Source organism: Pocillopora verrucosa, chromosome 9 (genome assembly GCF_036669915.1).
Source record: "Pocillopora verrucosa isolate sample1 chromosome 9, ASM3666991v2, whole genome shotgun sequence".
NCBI classification, from domain to species: Eukaryota; Metazoa; Cnidaria; class Anthozoa; order Scleractinia; family Pocilloporidae; genus Pocillopora; species Pocillopora verrucosa.
The window spans coordinates 5,381,570-5,401,561 of NC_089320.1; the positions used below are offsets into that span (position 1 = coordinate 5,381,570).

The 19,992-nt window shown below is 37.2% G+C and overlaps 1 protein-coding gene across 16 annotated transcripts in view; it reads right to left on the reverse strand.

Moving 5' to 3' along the window:
* Positions 1–10,691: 10,691 nt before the first annotated feature.
* The window catches only part of LOC131798463 (uncharacterized), a 51,546-nt gene continuing 42,245 nt past the window's right edge, over positions 10,692–19,992 (reverse strand). For 14 of the 16 annotated variants that reach the window (XM_066171952.1, XM_066171953.1, XM_066171951.1 and 11 more), the window contains 6 exons: positions 19,509–19,604; positions 15,188–15,238; positions 14,811–14,861; positions 13,539–14,075; positions 12,773–13,166; positions 10,692–12,006 (listed from right to left, as the gene is read on the reverse strand). In XM_066171952.1, the coding sequence (XP_066028049.1) occupies positions 11,903–12,006; positions 12,773–13,166; positions 13,539–14,075; positions 14,811–14,861; positions 15,188–15,238; positions 19,509–19,604 (1,233 nt within the window). In that variant the 3' untranslated portion in view covers positions 10,692–11,902. Of the gene's footprint in view, positions 12,007–12,772; positions 13,167–13,538; positions 14,076–14,810; positions 14,862–15,095; positions 16,808–19,508; positions 19,605–19,992 lie in introns of those variants that run through there. The other 2 variants (XR_010718688.1, XM_066171962.1) reach the window with 2 other exon arrangements.

Below are 19,992 nucleotides of genomic sequence, written 5' to 3' on the forward strand. Positions count from 1 at the left end.
TGCTCTCCTTTCTGAAACTCACTACCTGCTTTTATTAAGAAATCTTTATGCTTAATTGTTCTACTAATTGTTGAATAACTTTACCTTATAAATACCTTTTTTTTTCTCGTGTTACTGTATTCCTTATTTTTTTTTCAGGTAGGGGGGGGGGGGGGGAGGGGTCGTCCACCCTGTTTAGTTTGTCCAACCGAGAAGATTAGACACCATTACAAATCATTTTATTTCATTCAAATAAACTGAGTTCTTATATACTACTCACAGCTCTAACAATAACGCACAAACTTGCAACCTTACCTGAAATGTTAATTTGATTTAGCATGTCATTCGTAGCTTTACATTCTAAACTAACATAACTGATGATACTTAAATTACTAACGCATCCTCTCTCTTCTTGCAAATGGAAAAACTTTTTCTAAATTGTTTGACAAAAAATACCCTACAGTGCCAAAATCACTTTCAACCCAATAAATGCACTACTATTTTTGTTGCATTGCTAATATTTCACGACATATGATGTTAATAAAGAAACTGATAATACCAAGAGCACTGATGGAAAAAAAAAGTTAAAAACTAACAATACATCCGCGATTAATAATATACTATCTGCAGAAATAACGGCTTCAACACTTGCGCTAAAACGCTGAAATTTTCTTTGTTTCATTTTGCTGTCAGTTCCTCGTAAAATTACTTGGTAAAATTACTAGGTAAAACACGTAAAGCATAATTCTAAAAGACAGTAAAAATATAACTAAAACGATGTCTAAAAAAATGAATAAAACAAATACTTGTGGAGGTGAGATATGTAGAATACATTCTCTTTTTGAACGTCGGTCGATTGAGCGTGGCAATGTTCCGCAAACGTCTTTAAGATGTGAACCTGAGCTGTATCATTCTAGATGCGCACTCAGCTTTTCATCAGCAATTTTATCTTTTCCAAGCGGCAGTTACCATTAAAATTCTCAAAAACTACGATACATATGAATTTAAAACCTGCGCTTGGCGCATAAAGCCGTGACACCGCTTCTTCAGTGGTTGTACACAGCACACAGACCTCAAGCCCATTTGCTATGACAAAATTGCTCACGTGTTCAGTGCTATAAGGACATATGTCAAATCTACGTGACCTCTGCTAGCAGAGGATTTGATAACAACACAAACATATAATAATTTAGCAAGATTACTGGACCGTGATTAACCATTTTTATAATCCGGAAGGCAACAACCACGGCAATTTAAACAAAACTGGCAAATATATTAAATGCAAGTATGTGTGTAAAAATTAATAAAATAATCTCACACTTTCCCAAAAAACGAGAGGCAGAACGAAGACTCAGAGAAGAGGTATTAATGGACAATTTTAAAATTCGTTTCGAACTCCAATTGCCTCCGTGTTGTCGACGAAATTTTTCGGTTTCCCGTTCTTTTTAACTATGAATTGAAGCAAAAGATCACAGTGTTTTCCCAGATCGCGAACATAACAATAACAAACGGAGAATTTAAGAACCTAACAAAAACCCAGACTAAATTTTGATCACTATGGAGCCGTCACTCACGAATAAACAAAGCATCACACAGTCTTTTATTGTGATATTCTGTAATTACAGCTTTATTACTTCGCAATATTTGTGCTGACCAAAATGACCTGGCTAAATCGTTACGCCGAGCGTACAAATACAAAAGAATATAGGGGGTGCGTTTCTAAAGTAACAAATACAAGAGTCGAATCAGGCCTAAATAAAATTAAAAAACTTTATCAAATGCACTAAATGTCTAAATGTGTCTGCGAGGATCACAGTGACGTTTGAAAAGGTTTCAAAACGTACTCCATTTTGTGTGTAATCCTTGCAAGTGAAACCTTCACTAAATCATTTCCTACTTGTTTTATACACCGGCAAGTAAAAAGACAGAACCTTCCTATTTCTCATCTTAAGAGGCTGAGCTCAACTGGATCCACTCTATGACTTCAGATCGAGTTCAACCCCCCAAAAATGCCTCAAAAGCCCCATAAAGCTGTTCACGTGTTCAGTCTAAAACATTGCGTGACGTTTGTTATGACGGGATCAGCGGCGGATTACGAATGATCACATGAGTAAGCTATAACAAAATGCGGACGATTTAACAACGGCGATTTCACCACAGTTATTTACCTGTACATTTCAATTTATCAAGACTAATAGCTTGGTGTTTCACCGTTTTCGCACTCCGAAAAAGCAACAATTTCACTAAAAATAACACAGACGTTGTTCAATGAAAGACAACTACATACATAGCAATTGGCCACATCATGTCATGTTTTTCAGAGAACAGTTTCTACGATCAAGCGAACACGAATCAATGGTTAAATTCTCAATCATCGTAAAACTTCAGTCTGTATATTACCACAATATATTTATTTCTGTCCATTTCTCTTCAGAGAAGTCTCGAGGCATAATAATCCCACGGGTAGTATTTTGCCAGAGTTGCCGTTGTGCAATTTTCGCACCACGAACAAAATTGATTGCAGCACAGAAAAAAATAGATGTACGAGTCTTTAAAAAACGCTCTGTCTAAATAACGATCACTGAAGAACAGCGAGTCAACAACTATCAAAGTAACCATTGCCTTGTTTTTCGCGTCTAACAGCACTGTATTTTAAGATCACACCCTAACTGTGAAAACAGCCTGTTGCAAAGTCTCCATTTCTTTTCACAGTGTTCATCTCTGAAATTACAGCTTTAAACGTCGAATATTTTGCGTAAAAATCGCAAAATCAATGATCCAACTCAATCAATGCACTCAACTTAGATACGCAATAGTCGCCGAGTTCTGACATTCAACATAAACTAATATGATACACGAAATTTCGATCAAAACTTCCGCCATAAAAATTTGAGGGAATTTCCAGGGATAAAAAGATATTTTTGTCTGTTCACGGTCTGAGCGAGTAAATCTATCGCTTAATCATTCCATAATTGTTTGAAATAAACAAATAAAGTATTATGATACTATTTCTCACCTCAAATGGCTCTTGGAGCTTCAAAATCAGCCCATGCACTGATGATTAAACTTCTTCGAGAACCTTTTTAAGAGCGATCAAATAGAAAGTTGTTCACGTGCTCAGTTCAATCATATGCGTGACTTATGTTCTTGGCGTGACTGGCGGGGTTTCACTTGATCAATATGACAAAGAATGACCATAGAGTAAGCTGTGACTTCGCTCAGACGATTTGATTCATCAAGGATCAGATCAGAAAGTGAAAAATTAACAAAGCGTGTCAAATATTCCGCGTTTGTTGCGAAAGTGCTTCTAGAACAATCTTCGACCAAATAAACCCCCTTTCTAAACATGTCTACGAGGAAAATCGATAAACACTTCCGTCAAAACTTTTAGATAGGTTCCAAAAGCTATTCTTGTTTGTGCGAAATTCATGCAAATAGATGCATTACAAAATCATTTCACACTTTTTGGTTTTACGTAAGACAAAAAAAACCTTCCTATTTTTCACCTTAAGAAACTGAGCTCAATTCCTATGACTTCTGATTGAGGTCAACCCCAACACATTGCTGTGTAACATATGTACCTTAAAAGCCCCTCAGAGCGTTCATTTTAAAGCTTTACGCGTTGACAACAGCTAGGTTAAGACCGTTCACGTGGTCAGTCTCGCGTGACTTTATATTGTTTGCGTGACTAGTGGCTGACAACCAAAGCAGATTCACCATGCACTCTCGAATGTTCACATGACCTGCACAAATAATTCAACACAGACAATTTTTCATAGTTATTCACCTTTTGGAACTCAAAGTTCTAATGATTACGATTTGATCACAATCACGTCCACAAGCGATGAATCGTTTTCTCAGCGATGCAGCGCAATTGTAATTTCCCCGCACAAATGAAATAACATATTTTACCTTGAATTCACAGGGTTTAGATAAGTACACACTTTTTGGACAGTCAGTCAGACAGTTTTCTGGTGAGTCATCCGACCAGATTGGTTGAACCCAACTTGCTCACAACCCAGGTTTTATAACTTTTATCTCTTCCCAATTTACTTCGTATTAATTCTCCTCTACATATTTCTTCTTTATATTTATGCTCATCTAAGTTGAGTTAGATAAATAAACTCAAAAGTCAGAAGTATGCCCAGAACCTTGTTCATTTAATTCAACTGAGAAGATTAGACACCAATTACACTCGTCACAGTTCGCTTTCGAGCAGTGTCTATGTTATTCATTTCGTCTTCGGACAGAGTTTTCTCATGAAGTGCAAAAGCAGTTTTTGGAGTAATCAATGTAAGTATCATTGTTTCGAGTTTGCTGTATTTCTTTCGTATCACCTTTACTTGATCAATGGTTGTAATTTTGTGTTTTTTTTTTAGTTTCAACCCTCATCGTTTTCCCACATCAATAAATCGCCTTTTATCAGTTAATCGTGGTGTTGAAAGGTTACTGTTACCGTAGTTACAAAAACTTCACCCATGTTCTCATGAATTCTTACAGATATCTATCTGCGTACCTCTACTTTCTATACTCAACCCACTGGAGTTCCTTCTCGCACCCGAAAAAAAATCAAATGTGGACCATTACAGAAGAGAAAGTAAACCTAGTTGTTATTAAATGTTATACTAAACATCAAAAGAAGCTTGTTTACAGTATAGCTGTACTCCTTAGTATAAAATGTTATTTTGTTTTTGTCCTAATTGTTTTCGTTCGAATGATAGCAATACAAAATAACTGCATTGAGGTGTTTCCAGCCAAACAGGTGTAAATCACTTTTTTTTTCAACACCTTGGGCTTGTGCATGAGAGCTGGACACTTGAAAGTTTATATGCTGACAACAAGCCTTGAATACTGATCCTCCACATCCACTCTAAGAATGGTAACACCACGACTCTTGTGAGACACGACAATGAAGAAAGATCGTCAAATGCCTTGTGGTCTTGAGCAGCAATCTCATAAGCTTCACCCAACATTTGGTATGAAATAAGATCACACCTGATATCAACAGTGAAGGAGAACTTTTCAAAAAGTGTTTTTACGGCTTCTTCATCTAGTAATCAGCGCATGACCATCGAGGTTCATAATATTAATGATAATGCACTTTCCATGTGGGCAGCTTGCCATTTTATAGCACTTAGATATCTCTGTTTCTATAAAATAATCAAACTAGTAAGTCTTTTCTATAAGATTTTGATTCCCCATCGAAAAGAATTTCTGAAGTTAACTTACAGTGTGATAGAAATATGGTAGGTGAAATTATTCAATTCATGTGTAGACTCATAAGTATACCATGTAAGAGACTCATGGGATACATACACTATAGCCTCAATTTGGCGCAAAAATATGCATGAATATTTCCCTACAGACGTTGACATTATCTGTTCCAAATGCAAATAGTTTTGCAAGAGCAAAGCTCAAGGAAAACTGCGAGCTTCAAGGAACAGATAATGTCCAAGGACAAATAAACAAGTATATTTTTGCGCAAAATATTGTATTTATTGTCCTTCAAATATTTTGGACTATGCAAAAAAAAAAATGTTTACAAACAGCTTACTGTTTGCTGCTTGGGATGTTTTCTTTTGAGTATTCCCTGGTACGGCTTAATAAAAAAAAAAATATATTTCCCTTCTTCTTCTATAATAACCATATGACAAAGACTTATCGTTGTGGACAGGAATATCGCTGGTGATATCCTTGGATATCCCCCAGTTTTAGCTAAAGGATATTCGGTCACATGATGATTAGGACCAATCGCATGCAAATAAAATATTTGATGGATCATTAACGATGTTATACCAGTAGAAGGTATTTTATAACTCTTACCAGAAGGAAATAGACTAAGTTATTACTATTTTGCTGCTGGTAGCGCTACACGCAAGACAGTCTACCTTTAAGGTGCCAGAGTGTCTTGGAGAGAAGTTTTGGCGGACTTGAGCCGCTATGTGTGCAAAGAAATGGACCTCTTGCGTCAGATTCAGCAGTGACCTCGTCCTTCGGAAATGTTTTCGACTCCTCGTTTAACAGTAGGACTGGATTCTTGGCTAATGACCCTTGTCTTCTGCTGTTTATTGGAAACTCGAGGAGAAAGGAAGTCAGTCAGCGCGACGAATATCTCACGATTCTGTCAATATTTTCATCAATCGCCTGAATAAGCACCGAGCTATATTTTTGGCTTGGAATGCTTTCCTGGAAGTACAGCCGCCTAAGATACCATTGTCCGGTTATGGAACTGAAATACGATGGGTTCTGTCACTTTCCTACGTATGTCCGCAAGCAGGGTCGGTCAGCGGTAGAGTATATGGCGCTTTTACTGGCGCTGAAAGGGCCAAGAGACACGCGTCGAGAATAATATCCGAATAACGTGGCTACTGTTAATGTCTGCTGGAGATATTGCATCAAATCCTGGCCCAGCTCTTAACACGCCCAAAAATAAAAGAATGAGAAACCGCAACATTTCTGCTGCTATTTGTCCTTCCTGTGAAAAAACAGTTCGGAAAAAATCAAAAGCGTGTCCTTTGCGAGGTCTGCATGTCATTAACACATGCTCGCTGTTCCAGACGTTCTAGAGTCGCTAGTTTTAACGTAAAACAAGTCCGTGCTGACACACCACTGACATGGACACGAAGCCAGTGTTTAGTATCCTTACTGCCTTTCCACGCATGCTCTGAGTTGGACACAACCACTCACACTTTTCTTGATTAAAAATTTGTTGATAATATTCAAGAATCCTCAGCTCCAACTGCAGGAATCTTAAAGTCATGCATCTGAATACTCAAGCAATGACGTCAACTTTCAATGAGTTTCTACTTACAATGAAGATCTATCCAATGGATGTTGCTCTACTTAGCGAAACATGGTTGGGAGATCAAAAGGAACTGCTTCACTGCGTGTCAACAGATTGGTATGCTATACAGAGTTTCGCCATCGTGTAGCCACAAAAGGATCACTCCAATTCCTAAAGTCGATCAACCGAAGTCTGAGGAACACTTTCATCTCATTTAAATTCTCCCCACACTATCAAAAGTCTTTGAGAAACTTGTCGCGCTGCAGATGAGCACCTTTTGTGAATCTGAATTAGTACTCCGCGATACAATTCCTAACTTTCGTAAGGGACAATCGACCAATACAGTGCTAATGGGTATGCGCGACGAGTTGTTAGGAGCGATGAAAAAGGGAGAGGTTACTCTCATGGTGCCGGTCGATTTCTCTAAAGCGTTCGACACAGTCAACTACAAGATTCTTATCACACAGTTATCAACACTAGGTTTCCCGAAGCTGTTTCTTCGCTGGTCGAATAGCTACTTGAGTGACCGGTCACATTTCGTACAGATCGATGATCGTACATCTGAATCAGTGAACGTACGGTTTGGTGTGCCGCAAGGGTCAATCCTCGACCCAACGTTATTTAACCTCTACGTTTCCGATCTGCAAGATCATCTCCCTTACTCGTTTGGTTCATTTTGACGCTGACGATCCTACAATATACTCCAGCTGTCCAGCTCCTGAGCTACAAAGATGTGCGCAAGAACTAAACTCCACACTAAACACTGTGAGCTCCGGTCTAATGACTCCCATCTAGCACTTAACACGAAAAAGACAAGACGATGTTGCTGTCCAAAAGCCGGATGTCACATGTACATAGTTTAGATAAGAATCGACCGCTCAGTACAATCTCAGATAATACATGCAAGCAATATTCAAGAGCTGTTACGGAACAATACAAATAATAAGAAAACTTGAAAACTTTGTCGGTTATAGACTCAGAAAGCACTTAGTGGAGTCACTAGTGCTGTCAAAACTTGACCATTGCGACACTGTCTATTACCCTTTGCCGGAATTTCAAGTAAAACGTTTCCAACGTGCGCACCTAATAGCTGCCAGTTTTGTCCTGATTAGGTATGCAAATAACATTAATGATATTGTTAAGATAGGGTGATTACCAATAAGACAGCAAAGAGATTTCCACGTTCTCAAACTTGTTCACCAGGCTTTGCACTCCCCCAGCTGGCCGTCTTCCGTACCACTAGATACAGTTAACTGAACATCTGCGATCTTTGCGGTTAGGAGCAGCAACAAGATTAATTATCCCAATGGAGAGGTGCACCTTTCAAGACTCTGCTGCCAAGTTATTTAATGCCCTTCCGGCAAACATTAGAAAATGTAGTGATTTCAAAGTTTACTGGAGGGAAGTAAACGCCTATCTATTAAATAACATTCGTAAATAGTTTGTAAATTGCATATAGAGTTGTATTACTATTACCAATCTCTATTACATTTTTATACAATATACTTTTATAGTCCGATACTATATTGCTTTTTATATTGCAGATTTCATACTTTTATGACGTAATTTTTCAATTTTTTAACATTGTAGTTTCTTAACAGGTGAAGAGCCACTAGGTGGATACATTGCTGATAAACCATTATTATTATTATTATTATTATTGTTTGTTATTATTTACTGACCGCATAGCCTTTCATAACGACAGCGCAGGCATCACCTCCTTGGGGGGTATGGGGTTAGCATGGCTCTCCGCAAAATTGTGGGAAATTGAAGCAGTCAAGACTTGCATTCCTTTCTGCTGAGCAGGAATTTCCACTGTAAGAAAGTGTTTGAGACGAGTATAATAGGAACAAGAAGTAAATCATATTCAGAAGGATAATTGATTTCATGGGTACTTAAGTAAAGCAGCAATTTATTATGGCAAAGTCAACCTTTGAATATAAATCAGAAGCTTAGATTGCGAGAAAGAATCGTTTCAGCGTGAGAACGTAAGATTTTAAAATTCGTTTGAGTGTCTCATGCTCAATGCTTGAGACTTGAGAGCTCTGATATTCACTGTAGATGACCTTAAAGAGATAATTGCAACCAACTTGCCGAACCGTTTATGCAACAAATTGATCATATTAAAGTTTTTACTCCTATTGTAAAATCTAACAGATTTTCTTGCGTCAATTTTGCACCAAGTAATGAACGATCACGCTTAACGCAAATATCGCAGGCGTGGGAAATAAACTTTCTTAAAAAGACAAAAAAGGCTCGTTTGATAGAACAACTTTCACTTGAAAATACACTTTATCAATGAGTCGACTTGCATTAATCTCTAGTTATTAAAAACATGTATAGTTTCTTTGCAAATACGCCGTGTTGGCGTCAAATGGTGTCACCAAAAACCTAAAGAAAAACACTATAAATGATTTTCTTAAAACAGTACGCAACTGTATTGTGTAAGTGACGTGAACTGTCGCGTAAGATTCTGACACTGACATATTCGAATAACGCGCACATCGTGAAGAGTACTTAGTAACAATCACATATAAACAGTGCAGGGAATGTTTTTTTCAGATTTAACGTACAAGGAAAGAATCACAGCTTTTTGCTTCATTTGAATCACTTCTTTATCAGCAACAGAGTGCGCGCTCAACTAGTGATGGGTCGATCAATTCGAAACTTCAACATCCTCCTCGGCAACTCCTCAGGCATTTAAATTTTGAAGATGAGTTCATTCAGATCCCAACCTTTATTTTGGTCGCCAAAAGAGATACATTACAAATGTTCGAGTTCCTCACTGTAAAGGCCTGTTTACATGGAGGTGGGGAACCCCACGTATGTGACGTAACCCGCCTAGCCGTGGTCGAAAAGTAAAACGCGTTTACATACAATCTTACAACCCCGGGTTGCTGGGGTGAGGTTTCTTGAGGTTTCTGTTGCGCTTGTAATCAAGGAACATAGGCGTCCAAAGATGAATTCTCGGACACGTATGCATTTATTCATAAAAGCCAAGGAACCGTTGACTTAATACGCTATAAGGAATAGTTTGAAATATGGTCGATTTACAGCGCTAAATAGTCCGAAATGTGAACATTTTACGCTCCTTGTGTGTCCGTTGCCCTACCTGGCAGACCGGGTAACCCCTAGGCGGATCACCCCAGCTATCATGGAAACGTGATCAAGATAAAATAAGAAATTATATGGACAGGCGGGTTACCTCACCTACCTTGGGTCCCCCACCTCCATTTAAACAGGCCCTAAGTTACGTACCGAGTTTTTTTTTTACCGCATGGATTTATCTCGCAAGCGCAAATCATAGCATTACTAGCTAAATTACCATCCACAAACATTTTGCACAGGTGGTGGAATGACATGTAAAGTGGTTGCTAGGTTCCTTATCATTTGCATCACTGTTTACGTTTTGATCCCAACTTGTTTCATTGCTATCAACTGGATTTGCTTTTCAAGGATTAATTCTCATAGTTGGAAAATCAGAAATCAAGATGGTGTTTTTAAAACAGAAAGTAGCGTTTGTTCATGTTATGTCTTTAAGATCTAAGTTTAAACACCTGTTCTCGTTCACCAACTCGATTTCAACCGACTTTATTTATTTATTCGTAGACGCAAGTATTCAAACACTGCAAAGTTCCGCACGAGTGTTCATCGGTTTCCTGCTTAAAGTAGCGAACCAGATAAATGCCTTTTGCTGGGTAAAGCTAACTATAACATACAGATATTGAAAAATTTACACAGAAAGTAAAAATGTTGGTTGATCATCGTTGTACATTTTCATTGATCGTTTTTTTTTTACAGTTTCAACCCTCGAATTAATCTTGCTTCGTGGACTGATTTGACTTCAGTTATTTTTGTTGCCATCTGTAACTAATAAGTCCGAAAATAATTCCTTAAAACAATTGATTGATAATTCTGTTCAAGCCCATTATTCACTTCGATGTCTTTATTGTCACAAACAAATAAATCTATTGAGACTAGGCCCACTAATATGAATACCTATTTGGATCATCAAAACTGAACATGAAGATTCATAAAATTTACAAGCTTCTGATTGTATAAATTCTATTTACATTTTTACTTACTTCTAATAAAATGCCATTTCACCCTCTTTTGCACATTTACCTAAACCTAAATCTTTAATTAGGCATAGCATCATGTATGAAAACTTTTCGAAAACTTGCTATTCATAAAATTGACCTAGTATTAAAAACATACAAATTTTGGCGAAATCTTATGTTAACAGCTTACCATTTCCATTTTGCTTTGTTTTCGAAATTGTAAACAAGTTTTTTTCTCATTAAAGGTAAAATAAACTTGTAAACTATTCACGTGTCATTCAGGTCATTTCAATATTTACCCTAGTAATGAACTTAGGAAAAATGCCGTTCTTGAAATATTCAAACAAATGACATAAATATACACCTTAAGAACTGATGAGCAAATCCTCTTTAAAAATTCCAAACAGACACTTGACCCAGAAAATTTCGGTTTCTGCTCTATGCATCGTGCACTTGACAGCAAGTACAAGCGTAAAATATAAGCTAGGGACTATTGCCGATGATAGAGACTCTATACAAATCTATTTACAAATTCCCAATAGTTGGGTCAAACCCACTAACTATGGTGCGGTAGAGTCCTTTTCCATTAAGTTCTGTAAAACCGGAACAATGATAAATATCACAAAGAGCCGATAAAACCTTAAGTTACAAACATGTGACTAAGGTGAGACTGGCCTCACTTTAACATGTGTTTCGTTAGGAGGGCAAGTTTTGATATTAAACCAAAGCATTGAAGTCAAACAAAAACGTACCCAAAGGAATAAAGGCAAACAATATAGACTGATAAGCCAACGAAGGTTGGTTACTGTATGTTGTGCTCAATCTAGGAACTTAAGCAATGACTGAAATATAATATTTTTGCTATAAATATCTACATAATACTACTAGAAAAACAGCACCAATTAATTCATTAATCTTAAAATGGTGCTCTCTGACAATAAGTCTAATCTTTAGCAATCTGCATTAAAAAATATCGCCTTTTGGCGTCAGTTTTAACTTCCACTACTCGATTCCATGTTGAAATTTTATCTTATTCCTTGGTTAAGGCAGTTCATGTGTCCGGTCAAATAATTAAACTTCATATTTCTTGGGACTCGAAGGCATTTCCATCTTCATCGTCTTTTTCCTCAAGATCAGTTTCAGGATTCTCCGCTTCGACTGATGTTTCTTTAGACTCGTCTCCTGAGTAGAAAGAAATAAAAAAAAGCTAAGCATCTGCAATATCATTATGGGCGTAAGCTGTTCTTAAAACTCTAAAAAATAGTACCAGTGTTTAATGGCAAGAAACCTCTAGGAATACTTCTTTACTCCTGGATTGGTTGCTTATCCATACACATTTACTTGTAATTAAAGAAGACTTATGACACAATACAAACGAACCAAACCGTTTTGCTTCCATACCCCTGTGGCAGCCAACATTTCCTCATATGGGGCCCATAAGCCTTATAGTCAAGGCTAATGGTATTATTTTTATGGTTAGGGCTTATAAATTTTCTCTTTTTTCTTTGTCTACCGTTTTATAATTGTGATCTTGGGTATCTGAGATTAATCTGCCTCCCTTCCCTAGGTTACCTTTGATAAAATTTTCACATTTTACCAAGAACAGGAAATAAACTGTTTCAATGATGCAGCTCAGGTTTTCTGACAGGCAACAAAACTCTGGCAGGTGGGTGGTTGCCAAGCCATCCGCTCTTCAGGGAGGTTAACCTCCGTAAGTGACACACACCATTGGAATTAACGACCAGTTCATAATCATCTTTCGGTTTTTTGAGGATCAATTCATATCGAACAACTAAACTCGGCAAGACCAATGGTGATGAAAGTGCGTGAGGAAAAATTAAAAAACTATTATCGTTATGGTTTAAACATTATTCTGCTGAAGGATGTAGAAGGTAAGGTGATTATTTAGTTTGAACATCACACAATATAAGAAATTCAATGTACTCACTTAGGTTGAGGCCCTCGCCGAGAACTGGGTAAGACGGCTTACTTAAACCGTCAACTCCTGAAATCAGAAGTGGTTCTCTCATCTCCACAACGGCGCCATCCACAACATCTTTGTTAACTTCCACGTGACTTAGTTCCAGTGTAGAAGGAGATAAAGGTAGGATAACATCTTCTCTGCAATTCAGCTTGAGATTCAAAAGTTCCCCAAGCTTAGTGATGACTGAAATTCTGTCATTTTCAACCAAACCACATTTCAGGGTAATGAAGCATGTCTCCTTAGGTGTACAGTCTTGGTAACTATCTTCGGCTAAAAGTTTGGAGTTAGGAAAAGCATTCCCGATGCTTCTGTGAGCGCCATCAGTACAGCTGAAGTCCAGGAAAATCCTATCCATATCCTGTAACCACAAGCACTATTTAGTAAATACCTAGCCACCCTTGAAGTGTACAATGTTATGATAAACCTTTTTAAGAATCCAGATAAGATTATAACGACAACATCAACGAAAACAACAAAATCTGAGCAAACAAACAACAAAAGGTACTCCAAAGATATTGTAATGTGTAATGTTCAAATCCCGTGATCCAAAAAATGATGCGGTTATTTCAAAAAAATTGCCTCTATGATCAATTCTGCTCAATGAAATTGTAAGTACTTCACTGTGTGAACATTTCGAACGTTTCACAAACTCTTCTTTGGGATTATAAGTTTCAAAACAGCAAGGTATTCCAAATCGAAGTAAAATATAATGCCAAAAAAGCCTGCTCACCCATCGCGGACGTTTCGTGTTCCCTTGAAAGAGGAATTCATCTCCTACTTGCACGTATTTGACAACTGAACCAATTTGAACATTTTTAATTATCATTTCTTCATACTCCCAAGTATCTTTAAGATCTTTAGTCGCCAGTTGAAAAACTTCAACCAAACTGGATCCTTCTTCATTGATCTTCCTTCCATAAATTATGATAGTATCACTACTTGGGTGAGTTTTTGCTATTTCAACAACAACGCAATGCCCTTGTTTAGCTTTGCCTACATCTGTTAATGTCACTCTGTCCATATGTTTGTTGATAGGTTTAAAATCATGATGCATTATGGAAGAATCGCCAGGCGATTCTACCATAACGAAAAACTGTTCACATTTCGGGCTGAGATGTAGACAGTTTAAGCCGAGCTCAACATCTATTGTCGAGTCTTTTCCACATTTGCCTTCTTCAACGATGTCTCTCGGACTAGTCATCTCTGTTTGGGTTTTTAACCTCTTTCCTGGCCTTTTACGCACATTTGCTGTCTTCTTCCCTTTCAACTACGAGGAGAGAAAAAAGTAGATACTGTAAATAAGAAGTGAAGTGTAAGTATGCCATAGTTGTATTGATAAGACTCAGTAGCCTTTGCTGAAAGGAAAGGAGGTTGAAGTAGGGTTATGTGAAAAGGAAACGCGATAGGAAAGGTGAAAAACGCGAAAGACAAAGCGAAGGAAACTACAGCATTAACCCTTAATCGGAGTGAGAGAGATGTTTTCGTTTTTTCGCGTGCGTGGAAAAAATAAAAATTCCCATGAGGAATCAAACGTCTGAATTTTTGTCTTATTTTTCTATGTTCCACGTTCACGACAAAAAAAATACTTTCCCTCTTTCACTACCGAGCTCAACATTTATGAACCCCTCTATTATTACTCTATTATTGTCACCCTTACAATAAGTATTTGCGAAATGTTTTCTAGTTCAAAGTGTTTTTCCATTTTGATCTTCTTCGTCTTCTTTTTTCAGTCAAGTACAAGCTGCCAGACATGAACTTAACTTATGATACTGTCTCTCAATTAAAGTTGGGCTGCAGGTACATCACTGAGTGTTTTGTCGCAAAGAAAGTATTTCTAACGTCATCAATATCGATATCATTCAATAACTACACGTCCAACACGAAGTGCAACTGAAGATGACTTCAGAGTGAGGGTTGACGCATCACTCCGCTCCTACGACTGATTTTTTATATTATTAATGAAATGTTTTCAGAAATATACCTTTAAAGCTTGCAAACATACCTGTACATCTAACTCTCTTTCAAGTGACAGTTTAGTACCCTGAAAGTGGGTCTAATAATACAACAGTCAGTCAATGTACTGAAAGCTACACATAATTTTTAGCATGTAAGTTGTTGCTTTACCCTCTCAGAACTATGACCAAGCTTAGCACAGCGCATAAACACTGACACCAAATGTTTAACACACATCAAATAAACAAATAAATGTTATTAATCAACTGGAAGGTCCGTATTGGGAAAAACTGTGCTCCAGGGCAGTACTTAAGCCAGAGCGCACAGTTTTTCCCATGTTAAATGGCGAGGGTAAATATGGTTAATTAACCAATGCGGAATTTCTACCACAAAATTAAACTTCTTCTGAAGAGCAACCAAACATACCCTATCATCAGCTACGAACTTTCTACGTTGGTGCTCTTCTTTACTGGTCCACTAGGAAAGTAATTAAAAAGCACCTATGAGGTCACTGAACAGTCTCACTCAAGAAGCTAAAATTAATGTAGCTTTGCAATGGCAGTTTCTGAAGAGAGAGGAAGAGGATTTGAAGAACTACTACTTCAGCTGGAGAGCAATGATTCTCAAAATAACAACAATAGAACGAAACAGAGATATTTGAAGCTCAACCATTTTCCTCTAAGGGCTACAATTTATGGGAATTTAAATCGGGAAATCTGTGCTGGCTTTAGCCAACTCTAATCTATAGGGTTTGTAGCCAGACAACTCCAAGAGTTGTATTTTAAAATAGTTCACCAGCTGGTCTACATTTATGCTGCTGAGTGGAAAAAGGTACTCTTTACGAAACAACACGATCGAGGACCCTCAGGCAAGGCTTCTCTTCAATTAAATACACTGTTAGTGACCACAATCAGGGAAGACGGTCTTTTCTGCTATCAATTTGTACTGCGATCGGTATATGACACAATCTGATTTATTTTGTAGAATGATCCCAATGCGATTTCCTATACAAAATAACAAAGATGTATCTCGAGGCCTACCTAATGTACAATATGATAACTGTAAAACATAGCAACCCATACCTATACCCATAGATGTAGTGGTTTTCAGTAATTGCTAATAACGGTAAAAGGGAATGAGACTAAAAGTATTTTTACGAATTACTGTTTTCGTTGAAATCTCATATCTGATAGCACAGTATATAGAGTACAACTTCTTCTGCTCAATTCAGCAAGCTCTAAAAGGAATGATAGCCTGCGAACAAGCCCTCTTTAATAGCCCTTCAGTACGATCGTTTCTCGCCCTCGAGTAAGTTTGAGCCCCTGAGCAACGCTAGTCGGCGGGAGGTTTGTCGCGGCAGAGAAACGCTCGTCCTGCCGCGCTAATAACGAGGGGCTAAGGGACTGATGACTTCCGAGTGCTCTGCCATGTGTCAGTTTGAGGAAAAAAATGGGCTCTCAGAGTGATCCTGACTTCACAACAGGATGCCAAGAATTTATCATTGAATTTTCTAAAGTTAACGAAACTATTATCTACTTTCAGTAAACTAAAATCGAAACCTTAACAAAATACTATTCACGAAGAGAAGGGAGGAGTATCGCCTTATACAGCAGTCCAACAACTAGTACACTGCATGTATAACTACTACTGGGTGGGTAGAGGCGCCGGATATGAAACAACGCTGTGACCCTCATGGCACAGCTGCTGTCTAAGCCACATTAACCAGAATTCAAGACACCTGGTGTTTAGCATCAAATCAACATATTTTTAGCAGAAGTGAAATAGGATTCTCAGTGACGATAAGAAAACCTACAACGAATTTGATACTTAGAAAAACAATCTTAATTAGCCCCATAAATGGAATAGCACCTTCCTGATAAAGCTTTTACATATCTCTTTTGAGGCTAACTAAAAACAATTATCTGGACGCACAAGAATGACTTCTTGAATTCAACAATGCATTCACCTGAACAGCAACTGAACTATTACTTGTCTTGGAGACAGCGCAAATAAAAGACACATGTAGATGTAAAGCATACGTATTTTCTGTAAAAAGAAGCAATTGAATGCAGTCAAATCTCCCCATGAGAAAACTGCACTCGACAGTGTTTCGTAGCAAAAGGTCACCAGGAGTATTTTGTATGCAGGAGTACATCACTTAATCTAGAAGACATGCTACAGAGCTATCACTAACCTTTACACTTAGACTAAACTCTACACAAAAAAATACAGTTGAGGCTACTACATACTGAGATGGATAAAAATTTAGGTAAATCAATCTAGGAAACAAATAACACAATGAGAAAGTAATATATAAAGCTCAACTTCCCTTATTTAATGACCTAAAGAAAAGTAAAGTTATGTGGTAAAATCCGCTCTTGGAATGAACAAAATACACCCCGGAAAGTCTGTCCATACGGTATTTGCGCACCCTTCACCATTGACACTTTCAAACCTTACGAGATGATTTTTCAGTTCCGATCCGATTAAGATACACTTCAAGGACTATAACGACTTTAATCAAAACTATATAAACTAAGTAACTCGATTCGAAATATGATGACATATAGCCCTTAATTTACCAAATCATATAGATTTTTAACATGGTTTTCGTTTCAAAACACGATTACACTCTGCAGGCTTTCGTTTCAAAATCCTTCTCCTTCTTCTGGGGTGGCACTATAACGCTTCGAAAGAAACAACTAACAGCGAAAAACTTTGAACAGCCATAAAATATTTGACTTTCAAACTCTGACTTAACTCTTTATAACATGTATAATTTATCCTTCTAACGTACCCGTAATTCTACGACGATAGGAATAAATGGTGACGAAAACCATCCAAAAAAAGTGTCAGTTTCGGTTAGATGGAGATACACTTTTTGAAGGTTCCATATTTAAATGAAAACTAGAGAAATTGAATTATAACAATGTATGGTTAAATCTACTTTAGACACGATTGAACGATTGAAAAGTAAACTTGGAGCAGCTTTTCAACGGTAAATATCGTTTTAAAAATCCTTCTCCTTTTACAAATTTCCAACACATCACCACGCAATTATCTAACAGTAAAGTGCAGTAAATAACGATTTAATCATGGTGAATCTGTCACAAGCATCTGAAAAAACCAGGGAATTCACAACTTCAGCACTTCTTAATAAATTTAGCCCTTTTTTGAATTAAAGTATGGTCTCCGAATATTTTCTGACCAGATTTGTCTTGCTTTTTATCCATGGCTTCTGTCGATGCAAAGTTCTCTTCCAATTTAACCACGAATTATTTATTACCATTCCGATTACTAAGTAAAGTAAGTAATACTAGATTCCCAATTATTAATTTATTAAATTATTATTATTAAATTAATTTTCAAGCGACAAAATTAGCTTAAGGGTTCACGATAGTTCGCATGGTGAATCTCGAAAAAAGTAGTCTCCTAAACGCATAACATTCGTATGTTTTGCGCACCCAAAGAAATTCAGCCCTCCTTTGAATAAAGCCTTGGTCTCAAAATAATTCCTGGTCAGGTTTGCCTTGCTTTCTATACAAGTTTCCTAGTGGCCCGCAAGCATATCATGTTATGACATCTTATGACTGGGGTGGCACTATAACGCTTCGAAAGAAATAACCAGAAAGAAATGGAAAGAGCTCGCTACTTCTTGGAACGCTTTGCTCAACAGCGAAAAAAACTTAAAACAGCCATAAATGTTTGACTTCTTAACTCTGACTTAACCCCTTATAAGATGTAAAATTTCTGCTTCTAACGGACTCCTCCTCCTGAATTGACATCACTCCGTTCTCTTCTATAACTGTTATATATTTTCTTTAATAACTCCAATGTTTTTGATATTATGATATTAATCTGTTACACGCATCTAAAAAGTCAAGGAATTCACAAGTTTTGCACTTCTTAACAAATATTGCCCTCTTTTAAAGAAAACTGTGCTCTCCAAATATTTTCCACCCAGGTTTGTCGTGTTTTTTATTCGTGGCTTCTGTCCAAGCAAAGTTCTTGTCCAGTTAAACCGCGAGTTTTATCATTTCCGGTCCGATTGGAGTACATTATTTGGCGCTTAAAATGTTTAAATGAAAGCTAAATACACTAAGTAATACTCGATTTGGATAAAACCCGAAAATCTTACTTTTCAAACGACAAAAATTAGCTTTGGAGTTAAATGATTGTTCAATTCCCAAATTTTAGGCGTAATACGAATTATGGCTTAAAAAAAAAAACCTCAACTTAAAGTACTTTTTTCACGCTAAATGTAAGTGTTTATTTCCTAAAACTACTATTCAATCAAGAAACTTCTTAAAAACTCCTCCTCCTTTTAAAAACTTTCAATACATCACCACGCAATTTTCTGGTCGTAAAGTCTAGTAAACAACGATTCAAGCATGGTAAATCTTATACGCCTCAGCCGTACGTCTCATAAACGCATGACATTCATATGTTTTGCGCCCTTAAAGAAATTAGACCCTTTCCTGAATAAAGCCTTGATCTCAAAATATATTCTGGCCTTGTTTGCCTTGCTTTCTATCCCAGTTTCCTGGTAGCCTGCAGGCATAACGTCTTACGACTAGGGTGGCACTACAACTTTACGACAGAAACAACAAGAAAGAAATACAAAGAGTTCCCAACTTCTTGCAACGTTTTGCTCAACAGCAAAAAACTTTGAACAGCCATAAAATATTTGACTTTCAAACTCTGACTTAACTCTTCATAACATGTACAATTTATGCTTCTAACGTACCACTCCTCCTTGCTTGACATCAGTTCTGTTCTTTATGAATGACCTCGCTAAAATAGAGCGACCTATCCCCACAGATCCAATAATTATAATACACACCTAAAAGTAGAGGAGAAAAAACACAATGAGGAACGACTAACATAACGATGTATGGTTAAATCTACTTTAGACACGATTGAACGATTGAAAAGACTTGGAGCAGCTTTTCAACGGTAAATATCGCTTTAAAAGTCCTTCTCCTTTTACAAATTTCCAACACATCACCACGGAATTATCTAACAGTAAAGTGCAGTAAATAACGATTTAATCATGGTGAATCTGTCACACACATCTGAAAAAACCAAGGAATTCAGAACTTCAGCACTTCTTAATATATTTAGCCCTTTTTTGAATAAAAGTGTGGTCTCCGAATATTTTCTGACCGGGTTTGTCTTGCTTTTTATCCATGGCTTCTGTCGATGCAAGGTACTCTTCCAGTTTAACCACA